At 32.0% G+C, this 24,358-nt stretch overlaps 1 protein-coding gene across 1 annotated transcript in view; it reads left to right on the top strand.

The window, feature by feature from the left end:
• Positions 1-23,941, top strand: part of LOC129219817 (RNA polymerase II subunit A C-terminal domain phosphatase-like) — a 43,027-nt gene extending 19,086 nt beyond the window's left edge. The window contains exons 2-6 of the mRNA XM_054854121.1: positions 185-268; positions 3,753-3,840; positions 17,397-17,522; positions 18,300-18,544; positions 20,457-23,941. Coding sequence (XP_054710096.1) covers positions 185-268; positions 3,753-3,840; positions 17,397-17,522; positions 18,300-18,544; positions 20,457-21,957 — 2,044 coding nt within the window. The 3' untranslated portion in view covers positions 21,958-23,941. The remainder of the gene's footprint in view (positions 1-184; positions 269-3,752; positions 3,841-17,396; positions 17,523-18,299; positions 18,545-20,456) is intronic.
• The last annotated feature ends 417 nt before the right edge of the window (positions 23,942-24,358 follow it).

Genomic DNA, 24,358 nt, shown 5'->3' with positions numbered 1-24,358 from the left:
ATTTTGAACTTTGAAAAAAAAAAAGATGGTAGATGTTTGGAAATAAGGGGGCAGAGCTTCCTCTCTCCGAACAGGCCATCTACGTTGCACCTTGATAATGTTTCTTAGAATATGATCCTTATAAATGTTAAAATATCTATTATAAATAAATTGTTCATTATTTATTTATATTTATAATTTACAGAACAACCCTAATAAAAGTGCAGCCATGTAGTCATCCTGTTACCATGAAAGATTTATGTGCAGAATGTGGAACAGATCTCAGACAGTAAGTGGTTCATATTTTAAGATAATTAAAGTAGTACAGTAGACCCTAGTTTTACGCAGGGCTTTACGTTCCACAGAAATTCTGCGTAAATCGAAACCACGTAAATTGAGGCCTAATAGTAGTATTAAAATAGGGGTTAGGTTCCATAGATAAGAAAAACTACTTCATTCTAGTGATGACTAATTGTAGAATAAGTTTAACGTGTGTTTATATCGATTTTTATACACAACATAAAAGAAAATGTAAATTAATTTCATGTTCTGTTTATAAAGAGGAGCTGGCAATGATAGTCTTTTGGCCGTCATTAAGAATTTTTCTCTGTAATTCTTTGCAGAGCATTGATACATCCATGATCACTTGCGTCATTTCCATGATAGAATCTTCCTTCACTAACAAATCAGCAAGATCATTTCTATTGTCTAGGAATGGCTCAAAATTTTCAATGTGAACGGTTTTAGTTGTGTGTCACCGATGTCGGTATCCTCGTTGGTTTTGGCCGCCTTTGTCACTCCTAAAAGCTCTTCTTGTAGTAAGTTCTGAACTGTGTGAGTTTAATGAGTTTACTTCTGGAAAAAGCTTTGGAGCCAATTGCATAAAATGTCTCCAGTGGTTCAAGCTTGATTATTAGTACGCCAAAATGCAGTTTATTACGTGTAATCTGCAATCTTTAGGAGTTTTATTTTGAAAGACGGGGAAATTTTATCTGTTTGCATTGCCGCATCTGCGTAAAATCGAAACTCATCCGCATTAAAATAAAATAAAGGTAATAATCTATCTAAGGTAATAACCAGGGTTGGCAAAAACCCGGGTTTTTTTTAAAAAAGCCCATGGACCCAGAGTTTTTTGGGTTTTTTTAAATAAAACCCAAAAAAAAAAACCCAACTAAAGCTGGGTTTTTTTAAATAAATGTGGGTTTTTTTTGTCTTTTTGTAGGGAAAATGTGGGGTGCTTGTAGCATATTGTAGCTAAGTATATGGACAAAGCGCAAAAATTGTCTTGGGGTAAAAAAAAAAGCTGGAAAACTAGTTAAAATTCAGCGTTTTCTGAAGAAAAGTATAAAAGACGACAAAACCCAAGAATGGTGAAGTTTCAGATTTTTTAGTTTCCATGATTACCAACAGTTACGGCAAAGTTGCTTCTCGAGTGATAAAATCTATTGTTCGTTTGTTCGTTTTTAATTAATACTTTTTTTTTGCATTTTACTTTATTGCATTTCATTTTGTTATGCAAAACTACTGTAGACCCTCAAGTAGTTTAAATCCCTTTTTACTGAATTCCAGCTTAATCAAGACATTTCTTTGAACTTTATGTTGCCTGTTTTTCTATTTTTGTGTACAGAGTAAGAAATAGTAAACTTTTTCGTAAGATAATGAAAATACTGTACATCCTAATCTGTTTTCTGTCTGACTGTTTGAGAAACCTGTTGAGTTCTAAAGAATATACCTAGTTTATTCGGGATTTGTGACCTGTTGGTTTACAGAAAATAATTCACCTGAAAGCCTTTTAGCTAGAGTAGTTTCCTCTGTACAATCTACAAATATTGAGAAAATCAGATGTGACAGGACTAAGTCAAGATAATTTGAGTTATTTATTGACCAGTCAATGAAAAAAGTTAAATATATTTATTTAAAATCTTTGAAGTATTTTTTTTTTAATGCCGCCAAGAGTTAAGAAATACTATTAAAGTTCAAAATTCGTTTTTTTTTTTTTGTCCATTGTCTGTGGTAAAGAACAAATAAAAAATAAGTTGTAATTGTGAAAGTATTTAAATTAATCAATTTTTTTAAAAACTTCTCAGAAAATTTTTAAAAACCCAAAAGTGGGCTAAATAATGGGTTTTTTTAAATGGGTTTTTTCAAAAAAACCCATTGGGTCCAATCCGGCCAACCCTGGTAATAACTAATCTTAAACCGCGTATAATCGAAACCGCATAAAATAAATCCATGTAAAACGAGGGTCTACTGTATTGTTTCAAGTTAATGCATGAAAGAGCATTATGTCTTGATATTTCTAGAACAATAATTACTTTTGGAGAAATTTTAATTTTCAGAAAATTGATTAGTTTCCATTTCTGTTTATTTTCCAATTCACGCACACAGCCTGACTAATAAAAAAAAATTAGTTTGCAGGCGTTTTGACTATTATTTAATTGGGGTTAGACTGCCTGCATCTGTTTTCTGCTGATGTAGTGGATTAGTATTTACCAAGGTGCACCATAGGGCCAATTACATTACACCCAGTGTTAGAAATAAAAATTTAAATCTAGATGTTGAATGTTACCTACTATAAGTTTCTACGCTTAAAAACGATCGATCTTGGTACCATTTTTGATTAATCAAATCAAATGTATGTATCCAAATAAAAAAAAAATATTAAACGCCCTACCAATATACATTGTTCTATGCTGCACAGTGTTATACAAAAGAAATTTTTTTTAAGAACAGAATTAATTTCATTAGAAAATTTATCCTTAGTTTACAAATTTATCCTTCATTTGCCACGTTTATATGGACCTTTTCTACCCCAGAAAAAATCTGCTTTTAAGTACATTCTGGTTGTTTCCGATGTAAATGTAGATCTTTCGTCCTCCTGCTATCGACTGGAGTAAAAGCAGTATTTTTTACCCACAGTGGAGTACACAAAATGAGTTTGCTTACTTATTCAGTATAGCCACTAAGGATGATGGGTAAAACCGCTTTCTCTGATACAACAGAGCAACCTCACTTCACATGTGAATGGTGAATTTTTTTTCCAGGAGTTGAAGCAGGGAAATGCGAAGTACAGAAGTCTCATGTAAACCCGGCTATTATTTAATCACATTGAGTCAGGAAAGAAAAACTTCAATGTGATCCAAAACTTAGGCAACAAATTTGGCACCTAGGTCTCAAGTAAAAAATTTTGGTCTCAAAATGGGACTAACTGTTGCTTATTTCTAACCGATTATGTCTAAAGATCTGAAGTTGGTTCAAACCAACTCCTACTCCTGAATTCGGATGGCTCTAAATCCAATTCCCGACTCTGACTCTTCTGCAAACATGAATCATGTGATCATTTGAAATCAGACAAGAAGTTTAGAAGTATATTGCATGTTCATCACTGATGTTTCCTTTTAAAAAACAGTAAAGTAGTGGACATAATTTAGGAAAAACATTTTTTCTCCTATTTCAGCCTTTTAAATTCAACAGAAAATTCGAAATTTTACGTAAATTAGCAAAAGAATCATTTTGAAATGGCTACATTTTCTAAAGTGTTTAACGAGTTCGAGCAGGAAATATGTTTGTTTTAATAAGTCTTCCAAACCCTGGAGAAAATTATGACATCCTGTATCAACTTTCTAAAAAACAAAATTTCTTTTAAAAGTAACGATTTAAATCATTGACACCCTGCTGTTGCTTTGTATTGCATCATTTTTTTTGTTTCAATGATGTGGCCTGCATGAAAGTTGATTGTAATTTTTTTAAATTATTTATTTTTTGTCTTATAGCCTGGATAAAGACAATTTTGATAAACTTGCTGCTGCGACAACATTCAGTATGGTTCACATTGTTCCTGAATTAAAAGTGTGTTTAGAGGTAATAAACTCTTATTACAATCTTTTTTTTTTAAATTACTTTTTTGAATGATTATTATTTTGTATAAAATTTATATTCCTTGGATGTACAAAATAAACAAAATGTATTTATCTGTAGCGGGATCTAATACATTGCAAAATTATGAGATAAAAGCAATACCTTTATGCTAAAAATCTAACATTAATGAAGTCTAATGTTAATAAAGCACAAAATTTACAAAAAATCTTTTTGCAAATTTTATGCTTTTTTAAAATTGTTTTTATCATTTTGCTCAATACCCATCATCCTTAGCGGCTATACCGAATAAGTAAGCAAACTCATTTTGTGTACTCCACTGTGGGTATAAAACCTGCTTTTACTCCAGTCGATAGTAGGAGGATGAAAGATCCACATTTACCTCGGAATTTTAAACATTAGCTTTTATGTAACTTAATACAAAATATCAACTTTCTAAAATAAAAAAAAAGTAAAAGCAACTATTTGTTCATGTTGCAGGTTTGATGTTAAAAAGTTAATTACACACACACACGTCATAGCCAAAGGCAACAATCAGGGTATCAAGTGAAAATAACCGCCAATGTGTATTAAGTTTCTCAATATTCGCTGGCAGCTAGTTGAATAGAAACGAGAAATTGATTTCAGCCTTGTGTTGGCAATGGGAAATGAAATTTCATTCGTAACTTGCTGTGCAAAATACTTCATGGGTGAGGTAGATAATTGCTGTCTTAGTTTTTGGATCTGCAGTTCTCCATGGGTACAGTTCAAATTGTGAAACATTAAATATTTTTAATAAATATATCGTCGCCTCAGAGAAACAGTAGGATATCTTAGTGTTATTTCTGGGATTAGATGCCTTAGTGTTGCTCTTATACGACAATATATTCACTTTATATTTATAGAATTGTGAATCACACCAAAGCATTCCAAAAGTCTTTTAACATAGAGCCATAATTTTTTGAGCATTTTTTTCCTATTGGAAATTTACTAAGTTATACCATTATATTACCAATAATGAAACATTAATTTTGAAGACTTCTAGCAATAAATGGTTTCATTAACTTTTATTATTAGCTAGCTGCCAGGCTTTGCATGGTCTATCCAAAAATAAAAGCTATGTCAAATGACTTGTGGTCAACCATCAGGCTTGAATAATAAAAAAAAAATCCAAACTTTCCTGACAGATCATGGAAAAATAACCAAAAAGGAAAAATTTTATATCCCCCGATTACAGGAAAAGCCTCAACAAAATACGAATTTTATTTGTTTACAGACGAGAAAAAAATGACGACAGATCTTTCTTTTTAATGATTTTATTCACAGTAATTAAAATTGAGCTCGCTGCAGTTGATATATATCCGATTTAATATTTATGTTCCTTCACTTAGAAATGCTTGTAACTTTTCTCCTAGTGATTTTACGGCCTTTGTGGTTTTGAAACCAGCAGGAGGTAAATCTCCTAATGATATTTTTTTGCTCAGACTTTTGAATGAGACTCAGTTCAAGACAATCTGACAATTATTTCAGGTAGAAAAACCATTTAATGTCTTTTTCAGGGAATAAAATAAAAATGCGGTTTTTTCATTTGCATTTAAAACCCCTCCTACATTCATTCTCGGGTGCCCAAGTACCTCTCTGCAAAAATTGGCCGAGATTCGATGTAAACTGGATTTTTATAGGGAACATACGTGCATATACATGCACATATATACAGTAGATTATGTTTAATGACTTTCAAGGGACCATGAAAAATCATCCTTAAGTAGATTGCATCCTTAAATAGAATGCTTTTAAAACTACAGCGGAGCATCCGGGACCGTGAAAAGTCACCTTTAAGTAGAGAAAATGGTTAAATAGAGCTTTGTTAAACAGAAAGCCAACTGTATATAAAGGGGATATCACACGAGAGAAATTACGGGACATCGCAACCGCAATAGGAACCGTCAACGCTATCTGGAACTGGTTTTTCGGGCGGGAAGTTGCCTACAGGGTTACTGCCGGTTGCTCGGACGGTTGCTCGATTTGCTCACAACGGGGGCTACCATTTTTTAGCGTACATCCATGTGCTTGCGCTTGTTCATCGCTTTTCGTCAATTCCGCATTTGGTTTTCACGCTGCGTCGCGTTAATTCGACATTTATGGATGAAATTAGTAATCGAATACTTATAATGCAGCTCTTGCAGCTTTAATTGTATGTGGATTTGTGAAAAGATGGCAAAAAAAGAAAAAAAAAGGGAAATGGTCAAGGCAATGATTTCAGAGCCAGAGCATCAATTATTATTTCATGCAGTCACCAAAGCTCCTCCTGTTAAATTCATATTTGAGTTTTAACATTAATTTGTAGAACTTATGGTAAAAATTTCAGAAAAACAGAAAACTTTTATTACTATTAATTGAATGTTTGATTTAAAGTGATACTCTTGTTACATTTAAAGAAGACATACAGAATATATGACTTCTCTAGGCTTATTTTTTCCCATAACTACTAAATTAAATCTTAATTTTAGATAGGAATTATTAGTCACTTATTGACAGGTAAGAAGAAATTTTAATTCTAACAAATTATACCTAAATTCATAGCTAAAAACAAACATGACAAATAAATAAAAAGCCAGCAAACTCTGATCAATAGGCCTTTCATAATTATTTTTTTAAATTTCGAGTTCATAAATATATTGGAGATGTGCTAACACTTTAACTTACACAAATATAACGCCACTAGATACATATTGCACACAGGAAAATCTGTGGCCGAGTTTATTAAAATAGTTCCAGACATTTAAAAATAAAGTGACGCTTTAAAAAAATGTAATGAAACGATGATGCGCATTTATACAAGCTATACAAGCATTTATAATACAAATAAGCTTAATACTGAGCAAATTAACACTGCATTGAATATTAGTACGTCTCAATCAATATTTCAAATGTTAATAAAAATAACTTTATAATTTAATAATGCCAAACATAATTTTTGACATCTCAACAAAATATTACAATGTGCGTATCATTTTAAAAAAATTCTTTGTATTATCATATTCTTTGATTTTCAGAGGGATTATTTTTCTTGACTGGAATAGAGTACATGTGTTACTACACAGTCAAAATATTACTAAATAGGTGGAGCTAAAAGTAGAGTAAATATTTCACCATTTCACTTTGCCTCACATTCTCCTACATTTTAAGTATTTTCAAATGGTACATACTGTATGTACCCATCAGTTTGAATTAAAAAAGAAAAGTACAGCTTCAATGCTATGATTTTTAAAAAGGAATTTTCACGTAACTTTTTCAAGGAAAAAATTTACTGTAATTGTTCAAGTATCAGAATGGGGTGGCTTCCTCCAGTCAAAAGTAGTACTTTTATCACTGAAATTGATAGAATAAGCAAAAAAAAAAATAATAACTTGGACCCAAAAATACTTTCATTTTCCCAACCGTTATTTTTTAATTAATTTTTTTAAATGTCCGATTTTTCAAACAAAGCGCGGTCTTGATGACGTTACAAATACACGTGAGTAAAGATGCGAATTAAATATTTTGCTCTGTGAATGTCAACACGAATGGCATTTCGTCATTCGTGACGTCGCACGACAGAAATGTAAACAATGAAAGCGCCACGATTTAAGTAATTTTTTTAAAATATTAAACAAAAACAAATTATTTAAAAAATGGTCAGATCCTATGTTTTTAAACATGCTCTTTCAGAAAAAAATACGTTTAAAGTTTTAGAAACGACCCCATTGTAACATTTGTGCAAAACAATTTTCAAAAATCTAATGAAACGAAAAACACCAATATAAATTAAGAAATGCATAAAATTCGCACTGATGTTAACTAACATATAAATAGCAATTTAAATTCAAAATCAGATGCAAAACCAAAGATTAAATGTCGCTCATCCGTTTTTTAAAGTGTAACTGAAAATTTTTGAAACATAAAATAAATAGAACAATAAAAAGGAATCCCCACATTTCTGTCGCCACGATTGCAAATGCATTTTACAGTGACGCTGCCTGACGTCACGAAATCCCAGCGCCCTGATTGGTTCCTTCGTAACTTGCCCAGAATTAAAGGCAATTTTTTTCTAGCGGAGGAAAAAGTTTGCCCCTATACGAGCAACTGCAAATTTCCATAGCACACGATAATTTTGGAGCAATCGTTTGTGGAAGTGAGTAGAAAAACCAGTTCCGGATAGCGTTACGGTTGCTATTGCGGTTGCGATGTCCTGTAATTTCTCTCGTGTGATATCCCCTTAAGGCTAAGGTGCAATACCTCATAACTCAATATTAAAGAGTATAACTTACGAGGTATCACACCTTAGCCATCGATATTCATTGCTTTATTTATCTAGATTTCATTTACATTGCTATTTATATGAGTACCTTACATATTGCTTTCATATTAAGAAAAAAATACAAGTAATTTTTATTGTTCATTTTTTGGTGCCAAGAGAGACCTTTCACAAATTGGCCAAATACAAGTGCTTCCCAAAGCTTTTCGCATTTTTATCATAAAACAAAATTCTTTAATTGCGCAAAAGTCTTTCAATACACAGTCAACTCTAATTAAGTCCTAAGGGACCGGCTAAAACCTTCTAGTAATCAGTAGTTCAAGTTAGCGGAATTTCCTTTCCTTGCCTTCTCACGAATAATTTTTGTTTTCTTTTTTGGGAATAGTGCTTAATAGATGTACTATAATACTTATAGATTAGATAAAATTAATTATTAGTATGTATTACATAAAAGTTCAGAGAAATTTTTATTAAGGCATTTTGAAAAAAGATGTTATTCTTGCTTACGGGCAATTCCATGAAAAGTGAAACCAGTAGGTCAAAATTTCATATTGCAGTTATTTTGCTATCTTATACATCATTGTAAAGCTTGCAATGTGTATTTTCAGAATATTGCATTGCTTTTTTAATAAAAATTAAATAATAAATTTTTTTCCTAGTTGGAAGTATGATAGTCGGGTCTTCAAAACAATCAGAAAAAAATACCCCATTTTCAAACGCTTATTTCTAATAGCAAAATAAAAATGAACAAAATTTATTGCAGTACAGCTTAAATTATTAACATAATACTATAATAACATGCATTTATTTTTATTTTTTTACAAAATGAAATTAGGCAATTTAAATTTTTAAAAAATGAAGTTCAATGTTACGTCCGTAACAAAAATTTAGCAAAAGTTGTTGTTGCTTCCTAAAAAATCAAAATTAAAAGAAATCCTTTTTTGTCCTTTTAGCAATTCATCAGAGTAATTGTTTACCATAGTTTAAAACATTAGAATTTCTTTAGTTTTTAAAAAAATGGCGTTACAGACGTAACATTTTTTGTTACGGACGTAACAAAAAGCAGTACGTTACGTCCGTAACACATGTATATTTTCAATTAAAAAGAAAAAAAATACAGGATAGGCAATGAAAATATAGGGTATGACATGTAATATGATATAACAAAACTTCTGATACTGTGATTTTCAAAATTTTATAAATATTAGTGGATATTTAATTTCATTTTTTAAAATTATTGAAATACACATCGTCACCTCAGAGCAACATTAAGACATCTAATCCTAGGAATAAGACAAGATATCCTACTGTTGCTCTGAGGTGTTCCTCTCAATGTAAGATTTTTTTGTCCTCCAAATCCTAATTCAATTGGTGTTAATAATTTTATATTAACAATTAATGCTTAATAACATGCATTAAAATATTCTAGAGGGTTCCTTAATTTCTTAAACTTTGCTTCATCAATGCACTATGACACAAAAAAAATAGTGTTCTCCCAGTAGATTTTTGAAAATTACTTGATCATTTAACACGATGAAATCCAAAGCATTTTGTGCGTAATTTTCATCAATAAAGTTTTTTTTTTTTAATTTATGTTATAGATATTAATTATAGTTTTTCTCTTCAAACTTCTATCATTCTGAAAGCATAGCCAAATTAATATTACTTCTTATTTAAAAACTAACTTAGAGATAAGAATTTGTCCTGTTTAATAGTTTAAACCAAAGTTACTCAGTTACTTTTTATTGTTATTTACTCTCCACAAAAAAATAATATTTAGATTACTGTTTCATTGATGCGTTGAATATTTTATAGTTTTAAAACTTAAATTAAAAAGCATAATTAGTTTAGAGTTGAAAATACTAAATATTAAACTAGCTACATCTGATCCTCAGATAAGGCAAATTTAGTTTTGAAGCAAGATTTAGATTACTTAGGCAAATGTTGGACAAAATGCATTTTTCCGATGTCAGTTTCGACAGTTTTTTTTTCCCACCTTTGGCAAAAACGTCCAATTCTATTAAAAAGCGATCAAAATCAAAGGCAACCGTTAAACTTTAAAAGAAATTTGGCAGTTAATATATTTGTTGAGAGATAGAGAAAATCATCGAAAATTCTTAACTGTCTTCCCTTGTAGAAGACCCCCCCCCCCCCCCCCCCCCGCTCTCCCTCCATGTTCATGTTAAAAATTTGAAAAATTTATTTGTAACTGAATAATTCCACTTTTGTTTTGCTTAATTTCCCCTTGGATAATTTCACTTTTTATGACGCACCAATTTATATTTTATATTTATTTACATGGTGGTATATAGACGGGGGCTGCTCCCTACCTCCCCAAATCTTTAAAAACTATTAAAGTGTAACTTAAATGGTCAAAATAATGTGTTAATCTAGACCAATGCACTCTCTTAACAAAAATTATTAGTATACATAAGCTTTTATTTGCTTTGTGCAATTAGTATATCAGACATGTTACGTCCGTAACACTTTTTTGTTACGTCCGTAACAAATATATAAATTTCTATCATAAATTTTACAAACAGTATCCATGAAAACTTTATGGTTTTAGAAAGCTTAAAATCTCTAGAACAAGTATTTCAAAGAAAATTTTAGAAATCTATGAATAATTCACAGGAATATTGGCAATTGTATGACAATGTATACATTTTGCTGTTTTCTGAGTTACGTCCGTAACAGGTAGTTTTTAATTTTTGTTACTTTTTCTAATAAAGCAATCTGCACCCAAATTTTTGATAGCATTAATAACACCCAACTATACAACAGAAAAAAAAATTGTAGCTTTTTATGAAACCAAATTGAAATTATGAGTGTTTAAAGTTTGTGATTGTTACGTCCGTAACGGTGGAATTGCCCTTACGTTTTTTTAATCACATTTTAAAACATTAAGTTTATAACGTCACGGCCCTGCCTTCACTCGCTGTGGATCATATAGTGATTGAGAAGAAAAATGTTCAATTAGAAGTGTGGCAGTATTAAAGAGACAGGACAGTTATTCTCCATTTTCTAACTGATTTTTATTTAACAAAGGGCAGGGGCACATGACTTAGAACCTTGCGTATAGTGTTTTCATTTGGACATTTAAATGATTAATTTAGTAAGGGAAAGTGGTAGATGGAGACCTACTCACCACACATCCTGATTTCAGGTAGTTCATACCCTTGTTGAACCTAAGTATATTACTTAGGCATAATCCTTGTCATCAACCTCATCCTTCCTTGATCTGAAAATGGAGGTTTTATACTTCAGGGATTTGAGATTTTTGCCATATGTTCCGATACACTAGTTAGCTTTCAGACGAACCTTATACTTTCCCCTGATTACAAGCGTGGGAGATAGAAGAGTCAGTTGTACAATCGTGTATAGTTTAAAAATTCTTCAACTGTGATTACAAGGAGCGTAAACTTCGACTTCAATTGTGTTACCACCTGTTAATTATTTTTTTTTGAGGTCCAACTAAGAACTAATCTTGTTGTAGAGATTTTGCAGAGTTTTTGGTCATCCATGGTGTCGAATTGTTCATGAAATTTAGAGCCAAGGAGAGCACCACATAATAAACAGATTCTAAAAATAGCTCTAATCGTCTTGTTTATGAAAAGAGACACTGCAGCAAAAAGTTTTAAAAGGTATAAAAGTCCACGAATTGCATGTCGTAGTAGTAGTAAGTAGGGATGTACCGGATAGTGTTTTGCCGGATTCCGGATATCCTGCACCTCTTCGGTTGCCGGATCCGGATATCTGAACACAGTGGCGGATCGAGAACTCGGGGGGGGGGGGCTAACCTCGGTCTAAGTGGAGAGTCGCCTTTTTAGAGGATCTTTTTAGTTGTTTTTGCAGATACTCTCACTCTCAATGTTCATCGCTTTTAGAGTGACAGACACCCTTGTTTAAACAATATGAAATTTTCTCTACAAGTGGTCCCTCTCCTGAAAAATTTAGGACTTTAAATATGGTTTTTTACTTGAAATAAACTTAAATAGAATACTTAAGAACATTAAAAAAAATTGCGAACATTTTAAAGGTCCAAAAACACTATATGCACCTTAGTTGGATATAAAGTTACAAATTACCGCCCCCTGGCCAGAGTTAAGACAGGATTGCATCCAAACACTGAAAGTGTCAGTTACAGCATCCAGAGATTGCAGCTGCGTTCTAGCTTTATGATTTCAAAAGCGCAATTTTCGAATGTTTTGGGGGTAAAGTTAGGTGAGATGGGGTTGAGGTTCCTTCCCGAGTATTTTCCCTCACTATAGTCAATTTCAAGCTTGTTAACGATATAGGGAATAGCTCTCTTCGCAGAAATTTGCACAGCTAAAAGATTAAAAACACAATTTTATGCTATCTGTGATGGTCCATTGCAGGCCCGGAAATGGGAATTTTTGAATTCTCTCTATGAAAATATTTTAACAACTAAGTCTTCAAAAGGCTGCTCTTGATGGCATTTCGTTTGGGAAATGGAAAAATTTAACGAGCTGTCTCTGGAAGTTTTTTGACCCTAAAGGTCGAAAAAAGTCAACTGTACGCCTTCTTTGTCAACGTTAGGGGGATCTCCTAATGTCGACGTCAGGTCTTTATTCCGGAATTTTTTCAAAATTTAGGTCCTAAATATGTAACTTAAAGTTTAGGTATGGAAAAGGTAGAGGAAAGACCCTCCTCTTGACTCTATCGACCTCCTTCCCTTCCGAAATCTCTTTCAAAAAGTAATTTGTAGGTTGCATGGGAAGAAAAAAGGTTCAGAGATTCTCCCGAGGAATTTTCTGAAACAAAATTTAAAGCTATTTGTGCTGATACTAGGGAGAAAGTGCTTGAGGGGACCCTCCTGAAGTTTATAAAAGTTAAAGTCTTAGAAAAGCAATTTTTGGCTTCCTTTAAAGACATTAAGCATGTAGAGAAGAATTTAGGTATCTTCTTCAGCTAAATTTAGAAATGGAAGTTTCAAACACACAATTTATTCTATATTTTATAGTAATATTAGGAAAAGAGTAAGTGCATGGAGATCTTCTCCAGAACTTTTTTGAAAATGAAGTCTTTAAAACGCATTTCAGGCTCTCTTGGACGATGCTAGAAGACGCGTTGGGGTTCGGGGGCTGTCTTCTGAAATGTTTTGATATTGAAGTTCTGAAAACACAATTTTAATTTACATTTTGATGGAATAGGTTGTCTCCAAAGGGAATGTTTCAAACTTGAAGGCCTAAAAATGAATCTTTTTTTAGTGTTTGAGGACTGTCCCTACAAAATTTCTACACTAAAGCTAGAAAAGCAATATTAAGCTTTTTTTATGGTTTTATTTATTTATTATTCATTAAAAGTATTGCACACACAACAGAAAAAATCCAATTACAGTGGCAACAGCAATTCAAAAATAGCAATTAAAACAAATTATACATTTAAACTATTAAAACATGAAGACTTAAAATTGTAGGCTAAAGATGTCTAAATCATGACAGTGAATGTTAAAAAGTTTGTAAAATTTAAAAAGACAAATTATCAACACAGTTCCGTCTTTAAAAAAAAATTAAACGAAGAACGACTCCTAAGAATCATACTTGGGACAGCAAGTTGTATCGCATTAACGATATCGGAGCAGTCAATTAAATTATGTAGAACCTTATAGAAAGAAAGAAGACACAAAAGTTCACGGTGTGATTTAAGAGTGGGAAGATTATTATTGTTAGGGGAAGGGGATTCAGGAGTATTATCCATCCCAAAAACATATTTTCAGGCTCACTTAGGTGACCTACGATAAATGTACATAGGAGTACGTGAAATACACCGCCAGCTCAGTCACTTCCAGCCAAGGACTGGTTTGCGCTAATTCTATATTAGCTACCAGTTAGTTTGGCACTCTTGGCTTCCTTAAGAGGTTTTCCATCTCCAGCTCAGTCACTTTCCTATGCCGGGCTGATGAGTGCTAATAAGCACGAAACTGCAGTCCTCGGCTGGAAATGACTGAGCTGGCAGTGTATTTCACGTATTCCTGCCTTAGACCTGGCTATAGGACGGTAACTTACTGAATGTACATAGGAGTAGTTTCACACCTGAAGTAGTTGAAATTGAAACACTTAAATAAATTTCATTCTATGTTTGCACAAAAAAGGGGTGAATATTATGTAAATTAAAAAAAAAAAAAGCCAGAAAATTCTCTCCAAAAATATTTGAAAATAGTGTACTAAAAAAGCAATTTTAAGTTATCTTTAATGACATTTAGAGGAAAGCGGGATCTCACCCAACAAAATTTTCCGAAATTAGAGGCCTAAAAGCACTTTTAAGCTCTCTTTGTAAAAGTATTGCAGTATTTAAAATCTGCAAAAATTCAGTTTTATCCAGTGCAAGTTCTGACCTCATTAGGAGGGGGGCTATGACCCCGTTAGCCTGAGAACGAAGTAAAATATATAACTGTATTTGTAACTGATAACTTCAGATTAAGAAACCTTGATAGCATCAGGACGAAGCTATTTCTTCCAAGCCTTCCCATGCTATTGCAAATCACATAATCTGTTGTACGTTTTGACCGAATGGGAGAAGGAGCTACAGTTCCTTTAGCCCCCTCCCCAACTCACCACTAATATGCCGCAGTGTCTATATTTATTTAAATATAATGCATTTTTAAATTCAAAAAAGTATTGAAATATTTGAAATCTAAAAATTTCGGTTTTGTTTAGAGTTATTTCTGACCGCATGGAGAGAGGGGGGGGCTATAGCCCCCTTAGCCTGGGGACGAAGTTAAATATATATGGCTGGTTTAGTTTGAAAGTTTTAACTTTCAGATTTAAAAAAAAAAAGATTGCAGATCACAACTATTTCCTACAAGCCTTTCTATTTTGACCAAATGGGAGATTGGGAAGGGCTACAGTCTCATAGTCCCCCCCCCCTTTCTATAAACATGCCACTATAATAGTAGTTTATATTTAAATGTAATGCATATTTGAATTCGCAAATGTTTCTCTGAAATTTCAATTCTTTGAAATTTTGATTTTATCTAGTGTAAGTTTGGACCTAAAGGGGGGGTATCTATAGCCCCCCCTCTTGAATCTGCCACTGTCCGAACCGGATATCCTGCAAATATTTGGCTTTATAGCTGCTTTTAGTTACATTGCCTGCTCACTTATTGTTATGTAATGCTGTTTCTCTGTCTTGTTTTTTTATGTTTTTCTATGTTTTGTTTTATAAATCATTTCCTTAAAAAAATATTATAGATTTCAAAATATTTTTAGAACCTCTATATTTTAATGTATAGTGTATTTGAGTAATGCTGCAAATACAATGGAATACTAAAATATTGTGTTTTATTTCTAGATTTTTTGTAGGAAACAAACTTTAAATAAAAAATATTTCTGTATAATATACCCATAGTTTAAACTTATAAATCATTGTTCGCTTTCATTTGGAGCTTTTCTGTTTCAGAGATCATTTAAATAAGATTTAATGTGTACAATACTTAAGCCAATTATAAGTGCAGGTTTCGCGTCAAAACTGGTGGTCAGGGGGGACTCCCCTGGGAAAACTTTCGGAACTACAGTTTAAAAAACGAAATTTTCATGATTACTGGCTATGTTAGAGAAAGACGTGTGTTGATCGGAACAAAATTTTTGAAACTTAATTCTTCAAAGGGCGACTGTAAGCCATCTTCAATTACATTATGAGAAGTTGGTAAGAGGTGCATAGGAAATTTTGAAAATCGTAGCTTTAAGATGCACTTTGAAACGATCCTTGATGATGTTAAGAACAAGAGAGGTTTGAGGATCCTCCAACGAAATGTTTTCAAAACTGAAATCTCATGGAATAATTCATAGAATTTTTTTTAAATTGTAGTTTAAAAAGCGCACTCAAATCTTTCTTTGGTGATATTAGGAACAAAAGATTCATGGACAGAAAATTTTTCAAAATTGAAATCATAAAGATGCAAATGTAAACCATCATTTTTGTAACGGAAAAAAGGAGTGAAGTTCAGAGAAACATTCTATTTTTCAAAATTTTAATTTTAAAAACACAATTTTTGACTTTCTTTGGTGTTGTTGGGGGGGGGGAATTCAGGACTTTTGCTCCTAAAATGTTCCAAATGGTTGTTCAAAAACTGCTAGTTTAGACAATCTTTGGTGATAGAGGACAGGTTTGGAGGACGCCGTTTCTTGCAAATTTTCCGAAAATGAGAACTTAACCCAAATTTCTGGCGATGTTTAATGATAGTTCCGTTTTTTTTTATATCAATAAAATTAAAAATGAACGTATTAATCGTTTTGCCGCCCCAAAGCGGCATGGGCGGGTTTATGAGGGGCATAGGGGGGCAATGCCTCCCCCAGTTTTGAGAAGACTTATAGATTGTAACAACCCGCCTTCCAAAGTCTTAAAACAAAAGACCATGATTGTTTCTCCCTTTTTGAATAGTTCTGAAGGGAAAATGAAGAGGATAGCAAATGTTCTTTTCTGATGGGAGGGGAAATTTGTCCATTTTGTAACAGTTAAAAAAAAAATCAATAAGGTATGTATAACAATTAATGTTTAGTTGCATCAGTAGTGCTCAATGGTAACTTTTTTAGCTGGAAATTGCTGGAATTTGTTCTGTTTTTGACGATTTGATTCATTAAAGCGGTTGATTCAATTTACCACTGATTCAATTAACTGGCGTCCACTGTATAGTTTTGTCTCTTAGGAAAATTCTGTATTGGAATAAAATGATCCTCTAACACTTGTGTGTGTGTGTGCTTTACGTAGTGAAAGTTCATTTCTTTGCTATAAATTACCAAAAAGGCTTGTGGAATAGATCCAAAACCACAACAAAATACAGCATTTAAAATGGCAAGGAAAATGATGCCTTATAGTGTGACAAATGGCTGTCAGCATTATTTAGTAACGAGAAAAGATAAAACTTAAATGGACCAGTAATGACTTTGGATGGTTTTGGATTTAATGGACAAACATTTTTGGCAATTCGTAGCAATAAAATGAACTCCTGTGACTATCAGTTTTTTAAACTCTTTTTAATTGCTTTTATTAAAAGAATGTTTTACATTATTAGATTTGAACTCAATTCCTTAATAAAAACTTCCAGTCTTTTCTCTGATTCCACTTTTAGTTAAGTTTTTAAACATTTTCAGAAACTGAATATTTCAGGCGTATATTATTGTGAATACTGAATGATGTTGTTATTGTTACATTTGCATCAAGTATTACAAAAGGCTGTTTGAGCTTTCTTGCATTATTTTCCCTAATTTTTTGAATAACTAATGTACATCTAACTTTGTGACAGCAAGCAGAAAAGCTGGGTCAAGATGATGAAGACAGATTATTGAAGAATGAAAAACTTGTTCTCCTGGTGGATTTAGATCAGACATTAATCCATACTACAAATGATTTTGTTGATGAAGGATTACCTGTAAGTAATGCATACAAAGTAGTTGTTTCTCAAACTTGTGAATGCTTAATAACCAAGCTGATTGTATTTTGGATGTACCCCTCAAATTCTGTGTGTCAAAACCAAAGTTTACCTTACAGTTTTAGTGTTAAAAACTGAAAATTAAGTGGATGGGAATTCAAAAAAAAAAAAAAAAAAAGCTAAATAGCAATAAACATTCTTTCTGTCGCTTTCTTTATCGGACAACTTTTGCCTAGAACACTTAGGAATTACATATTTTTGAACGTCTTGCTTAGAGCCCACTACATTTGGATTGTACTGCTGTTTATCAGTAAATTCAAGATAATCATACAAGCAAAATTACCAATACAAAAATGTAATGAAATTGATATCATTTTAACTAAAATCCACCTTTTTAAATAGATATTGATTGCTTAGCTGGCCTGCTAAACTAAAATACTAAGCTTTTTTTTTGTTCTCTCACACATTATGTTGAGCAACTGTTCCCCCCCCCCCCCCCCCTTTAAGTCCTTCATTTAGTAAAAATTGTAATTGTGGCTTTAAAATTAACTTTTTAATTCATTTTATGAATTACAGTAACACCGTTAACATAAAAACACTTAACATGAAAAATTGGTTAATGTGAAGTGATATAGCGGTCCAGACATTATACTGTGCGATATAATACAAATCCTTTAACGTGAAAGTTATTTCGGTCCCTTAAGCTTCATGTTAAACGTTTTCCACTGTATGTACAAAAAAATAATAATATGCACTAAAAACTATTATTTTTAATAGGATATGCATCATTTCAAGTTGTATGGTCCTAATTCTCCTGCTTATCATACAAAATTACGACCCGGTGCTAGGAAATTTCTAGAGAAAATGTCAGAACTGTTTGAACTCCACATATGTACTTTTGGAGCTAGACTGTATGCTCACAAGATTGCAGAAATTTTGGATGCAGATTCAAAGCTCTTCTCACATCGTATTTTATCCAGAGATGAGTGCTTTGATGCTACTTCCAAAACAGGAAATTTAAAGTAAGTTCAAAAAGGTAACTCCTTGTTATGCCAATGTCCAGTTATTATGCAGTTTTTACTTAAACTAACCCTACTAATCATCACAAAATAGAACAGAAATCATTATTTGCCCCCTTCTATCTAAAAGAAAAACTGAGCCGTAGCCAATTTTGCTCTTTAAATAAAACTTCCTGACCTTGTAAATGTGGTATGTACTGTGTTGCCACCTATATTTAAGGCTATTGTCTAAATATGTTTCCTGGTTGAGTACTTTCCAGTAACTGCAAGATTTCCAACTCTTGTTTCATCATGCAAAGACAATGCTTTTGATCTCCTTATGGTGTTATTTTTACCATTGTTGTCTTTCATTTTAAAAAAATGTGGACTATAATCTTTGAGCTTCCTATTTTTATATTCCTTTTATTAGTTCATATTTTCAGTATATATATATCTTGTTCAAATCTTGCGACTTGGATTTTTACTCACTTCCTATGACCATATTCTTTTAAAATTTGGAATGGGATCTTAGACCCAATGACTGCAATTTTCTATAATCAAATAAATAAACTATTAGTTAATAGTTTATTCCAATTTTACTAAACAATTTTGCACAAATCCTCTAATATTTGGATTAAAAAATGCTGGCAAAAATTAGAATTTAATATCTATAGAAACCCCTGATTTTTTTGCATCAGATAAAATTTGTTTCAATGTAAATAAAACATGAATTACAATTGCTTTTATCTAATTTCATGCTAAAATGTTGGTGAGCCCTTAATTGGAAATTCACAGTTGATAAAGGTTATTGTTGAACAATGCTTTTATTAAAATGTATCTTCATTTTTTAAAGCAATATAAATATGGTTTCTACACATAAAGCAAACATGACTTAAAACTTTTTTTATATACAGTATAACTTTGATTTAACAAAGTCCGATTTAACGATTTCCTCAATTTAATGATACATTTCACTGGTCCGAATTTGACTGCATTGAATGTCTATGCCTCTCGATTTAACGATATCCTTGACTTACTGATAACTTTTTCTAGTCCTTTGACTATCATTAAATCGAGATTATACTGTACATTACTTGTTTCCCAATAGTACAGCGACTCATTCCTGTTGAAGAGTAAGCTGCAATCTGCTCTTTTCATGATCAGTTGACTTCTTTCTTTATCAACGTCTTCCCAAAGAGAACCAAAACTTTAAAAAAAAAATAAATAACACAAAATTACAAATTGAAGGCTTTCCATAACCTCATTAACTATGTTGATATTTACTCTGCTTTAAATATCTTTAGTTTTCAAAAGATGGTGGTACAAAAAGTTTTTACTCGGGCTGAAATACTAACCTTGTATATATCACTATGATAATTGCATTTTTACAAATCTTGTCTGTTGTATTTTTTTTTTTTTAGCAATGACCATTAATAGTTAATAATAAAATAATATTTTAATTCCGCCTTATTTCATTTTGTTTTTGTTTTTGTTTTCTCAAAGTTTTTTACTGACTTTAAAATTTTTACTCAGGCTGTACTCAGGCTTGCTTGCCTTTTTATCATAATAAAATAGTATGCAAAGTTGCCTCAGGTATTTCATAGTCTGTTTTCTTGATGTACATAAGATATTTTTTCTCTTCCTCAATGTTATTGTTCTTCCTATTGCTATAATTTGTTTTATTTACTTACAGTATAACTTTGATTTAACAATTTCCTCAATTTAACGATACATTTCACTTGTCCGGATTTGATTGCATTGATCAACGATTTATGGATAACTTTTTCCAGTCCCTTGACAATCGTTAAATCGAGGGATTATACTGTATTTCAATATTACTTAAATTTTGCTTCCCTAAGTGTTTAAAACTTGATAATATAATACTTCCTGCAGTTTTGCAAATCATGCATCTTTTGCTTATGCAATTTAATTTCAGGGCCCTTTTCCCTCGTGGAGATTCCATGGTTTGCATTATTGATGACAGAGAGGATGTCTGGAATTATGCACCAAATGTTATCCATGTCAAACCTTTCAACTATTTCCGAAATACTGGTGATATAAATGCTCCTCCACCTGTGTCTTTTGTTTCACATGGAAGAGAAAATGTTAAAAAGACTGTAGAAAATTCAAAGGCTCCCTCAATGCCTGAAAAAATTACCAGTGAAAATGTGCAAGAAAATGGTTCTGTTGTACAATCCACTGTGTCTGACTTCAAATCACATCCATGCTTAGAAAATCCAAATCAAACAAATGAACTCAATCTTGAAAACAAAGCTGGTGATGTGTCTCCAAATGAGGTAAAAAATAGTGTTCCTCTTCCTGAAAATGCAAACAAACCTGTAAATAGTGTAACGTCTAATGAACATGGAAATCAGGACAAGAGTCAAAGCTCTGAAAAAGATGAAGAAGTTAAAACTGAAGATATTAAAAGTGATGAAAATTGTGATGTAAAGTATGATCAGTTCGGTTACTGTTATCGAAGAAAATACGATGAGCACGGGAATAAAACAGAACTTTTTGAGCATGATCCTTTTGCTGATCCCAATGCAGATGATTATCTGTTATATTTAGAAGACATATTGAGAAATGTTCATAAAGCATACTATGATCACTACAAAGAAATGAAGCTGAATAATAAAAGCGGAATTCCAGATCTAAAAGTGATTGTTCCAAAAGTGCGTAAAAATGTTTTGAAAGGAGTTAATTTAGTTTTTAGCAGCATCATACCTACTAATTGTACATTGGAAACAAACAAATATTGGACACTTGCAGAATCATTAGGTGCACGTGTATTTAGAGAACTTGTTGTTGATTCTTCTGAAAATAGGACGACACATGTTGTAGCCTCCAAGTTTGGAACAGCAAAAGTAAACTCCGCTCGAAGGCATCGTGGCATTCACATAGTCACCCTGGATTGGCTGCTGTGTTGTTCAGAAAGATGGGAACATACAGATGAACGCCTTTTCACGCTGACCAAAGAATCCAACAGTGATAAAGCAAATGAGGGCTATCCTGAGCACTCTTTTTATGATCCTAGTGGAAAAGCTTACAAAGGGGTATCAAATAAACAGCCCTCTTTAAAGAGAAAGTCTCGTAAGAATCATTCTAAATCAGAGGAAGAAATGTTCTCAGAGAGAATATTTGTTGAAGCAGGTCTCTCATTTTCTCAAGAAGAAATTGAAGATATGGATCGTGAAGTTGAAGAGGCATGCAGTGAAGAATCTGAAGGAGAAAGTGAGAAACAGGAATCTTCGAACACTTCTAGTGACGAATCTCTTTCGTCTGGAGATTACCCAAAGGGCTGGAAGAGGCCAAGAACTGAGTGTGTTGATTTGGAGCAAAATGATGGTGCAGAAGAAAGTAGTGATGCTGACACAATCGGTTCTGTTGATGAAGAAATAGTAGATGCAGTTAAACAAGAGTTTGGAAGCTGTTAATGTTAAAGTATATATTACGGTTTCGGTTATTTTAGCTGGAAAAAAAATCAGGATTTGACTTGCTTAATAGATGCATACTGTGGGAAAATATGATTTTCCCATAGAGTTTATCACACTAACTATGGAATAATGTTCCATACTGTATTCACGAAACAGTTCAGTTGTTTAAAAAATGTGAAAATCAAATCAACAAATTTTGAAATTTTTTTCTTTTTTATACATTACATAATTCAGAATGAGTTTTCAAATTAAGGTTCTATTTCGGTTTTGAACTGAAGTCAATGTATATTAATTAAAATTGTACATCAGCTTATAATCAAAGTTGTTGCTTAAACTTTTACACTTAATAAAATTAAGAAGAATCAAGGGTAAGCATTTCCTTTTATGCTTATCCAGTTTGTTATTGTATACTTAAATATTTAGTGTAGGCAGTATAAAAAACTTAATTTGCATTGCAAACAAAAAATAAATCCAAATTGTGTTCACAGCATAAATACATTACTCCCTTTTGTCATATGTTTTCCTCCCTTAATACTGTCATTAAATGGTGCTTATAAAGCCATAAAAGAGTGACAGGTAACAAGATTGTTTTTCAAGCATTAATGATAATATAGTGCAATGATAATATAGTGCAAAGTGAATTGCCAGTCTCCCTATGATTTGTTTATATTTTTAATATGTAAGCCTTATTGTACTTTGACTTACTTTTACTTTAAAAAAAAAGCTACTTAGGTAATTTTTAAATTAGGTACTTGTAAAAGATTGTTTATTATTATTATTTGATTTCTGATGGGGCATTAAGTAGTATAGCCTTTTGTAGCCCTAGTGTGATCTTCTGATATGGCATCCAGTCTTTCATGTACCACCATTTAGGTAATGACGTCAAAGGCCTAGTTTCTCACCAAATGGAAGCACCTGGCTCTCTTCGATGCGAAACTGCACCAGGAATTTTAATTTTGGCGAAGGAATTCTAAGAATTTGCAAAAGCCAAATTTAAAATCTGGAGTGTGTTCTTTCTCAGACTGTTCTGCTCTTTAAAACAAATAGATCAAGATTTATTAATAAAAAAAAAACCCTAAATTATATAAATAAAAAAAGAACTTGTATACGTTATATATATATGTATGTGGGGTGTCTCTATTTGGCTTGCAAGACCACCTCTATTTTCAATTGTTAGTTCAAGATGCATACTTCCAATTGCAAAAATGACCAAAATGAGGTGCAGAGTAAATATATTGAAAGTTTGTAGTGGAAAAATACAATTTTTTACACGGACCCTTTGTCCCCTTACTTATGATTAGGGAAATAATCTCCACTCAAAAAAATTTCCAGCACAAAAAGCTTGATATTAGTTCGACAAATATTCAGCGAGATATACAACATTCTCATCTTCTGCACCAACAATATCTCTTAGGTTTTGGCCGCAAATGTTTCAAATTTTTTGTGTTGGATTTGTTTTGCAACTTAAGTTGCAAAATAATTCCAATTGGTGTACTGCTTTCAACTGTACAACTGGCTTTCATGAAGTTACCAGAATTTTTTTGTAATATAAAATAGCCATGTAATATTATTTGAGTCAAGATTGTGGCCAAGAACTTTTTAATGGAATACGTCTGGTTCCCCCCCCCCCTTTCCCCCCTGCATGAAACATGTTTGTGCCATTTTTCCTAATGTATGAAATGCTCTCCTTCTAGTTCTATTTTAGCTTTAATTTTATGAAATTTTCAAACTCAAAAAAGGTATTGATAATTCTTCCTGTCCTTCTCCAATTTAAAATAAAGTTGATATTTTTCTAAGGTTGAAGATGTTTAAACTAAAATTGTTAAGTGTTGCAAAGAAAAATTTTAACTTAGGCATTTAAAGTGTGTTGAATATATTTATTGTGTAAATACGTAATTTTCATCTGTAATAAATTCATTGCTATAATTTTTTAAACTCTTAAAATAAATATGATTTATAATGTATATAGTAATAAACTGTTTAAACAATTAATTCTTGCTGTTGTGCAATTTTTATTGTGTTTATTAAGACACAAAAATTTAAACTGAATTCTTAATTTAAACAAATTTACAAATCTAGTTACATAAATTGTTATATGCATGGTTCAAAAGAGGCGGTTTGTATATTTAATATATGAGGGTGAATCATAAAACAATGAATCTCTATCTCAAAATATTTTCCGATTTCTACAACTTATTTTACAACTAGTGGATTATCTGTTCATATTGTACAGGAAACTCAAATCGTAAACATATAGGTTGTGAAGTTTTTTCATTATAATTATTATTTTAATAGGCTGGTTAGAACCATAAATGTTAAGCTTAACAGGATTCGTACGGGTCATGGAAAAAAAATAAGCGAATTTCAGACCTGGAAAAGTCATGGAAAATTGAAATTTCCA

This window comes from Uloborus diversus, chromosome 4, assembly GCF_026930045.1.
Source record: "Uloborus diversus isolate 005 chromosome 4, Udiv.v.3.1, whole genome shotgun sequence".
In the NCBI taxonomy this organism is placed as follows: domain Eukaryota; kingdom Metazoa; phylum Arthropoda; class Arachnida; order Araneae; family Uloboridae; genus Uloborus; species Uloborus diversus.
Note: the sequence above shows the minus strand (reverse complement) of the source record. Positions and strands in the feature narration are given on the sequence as shown.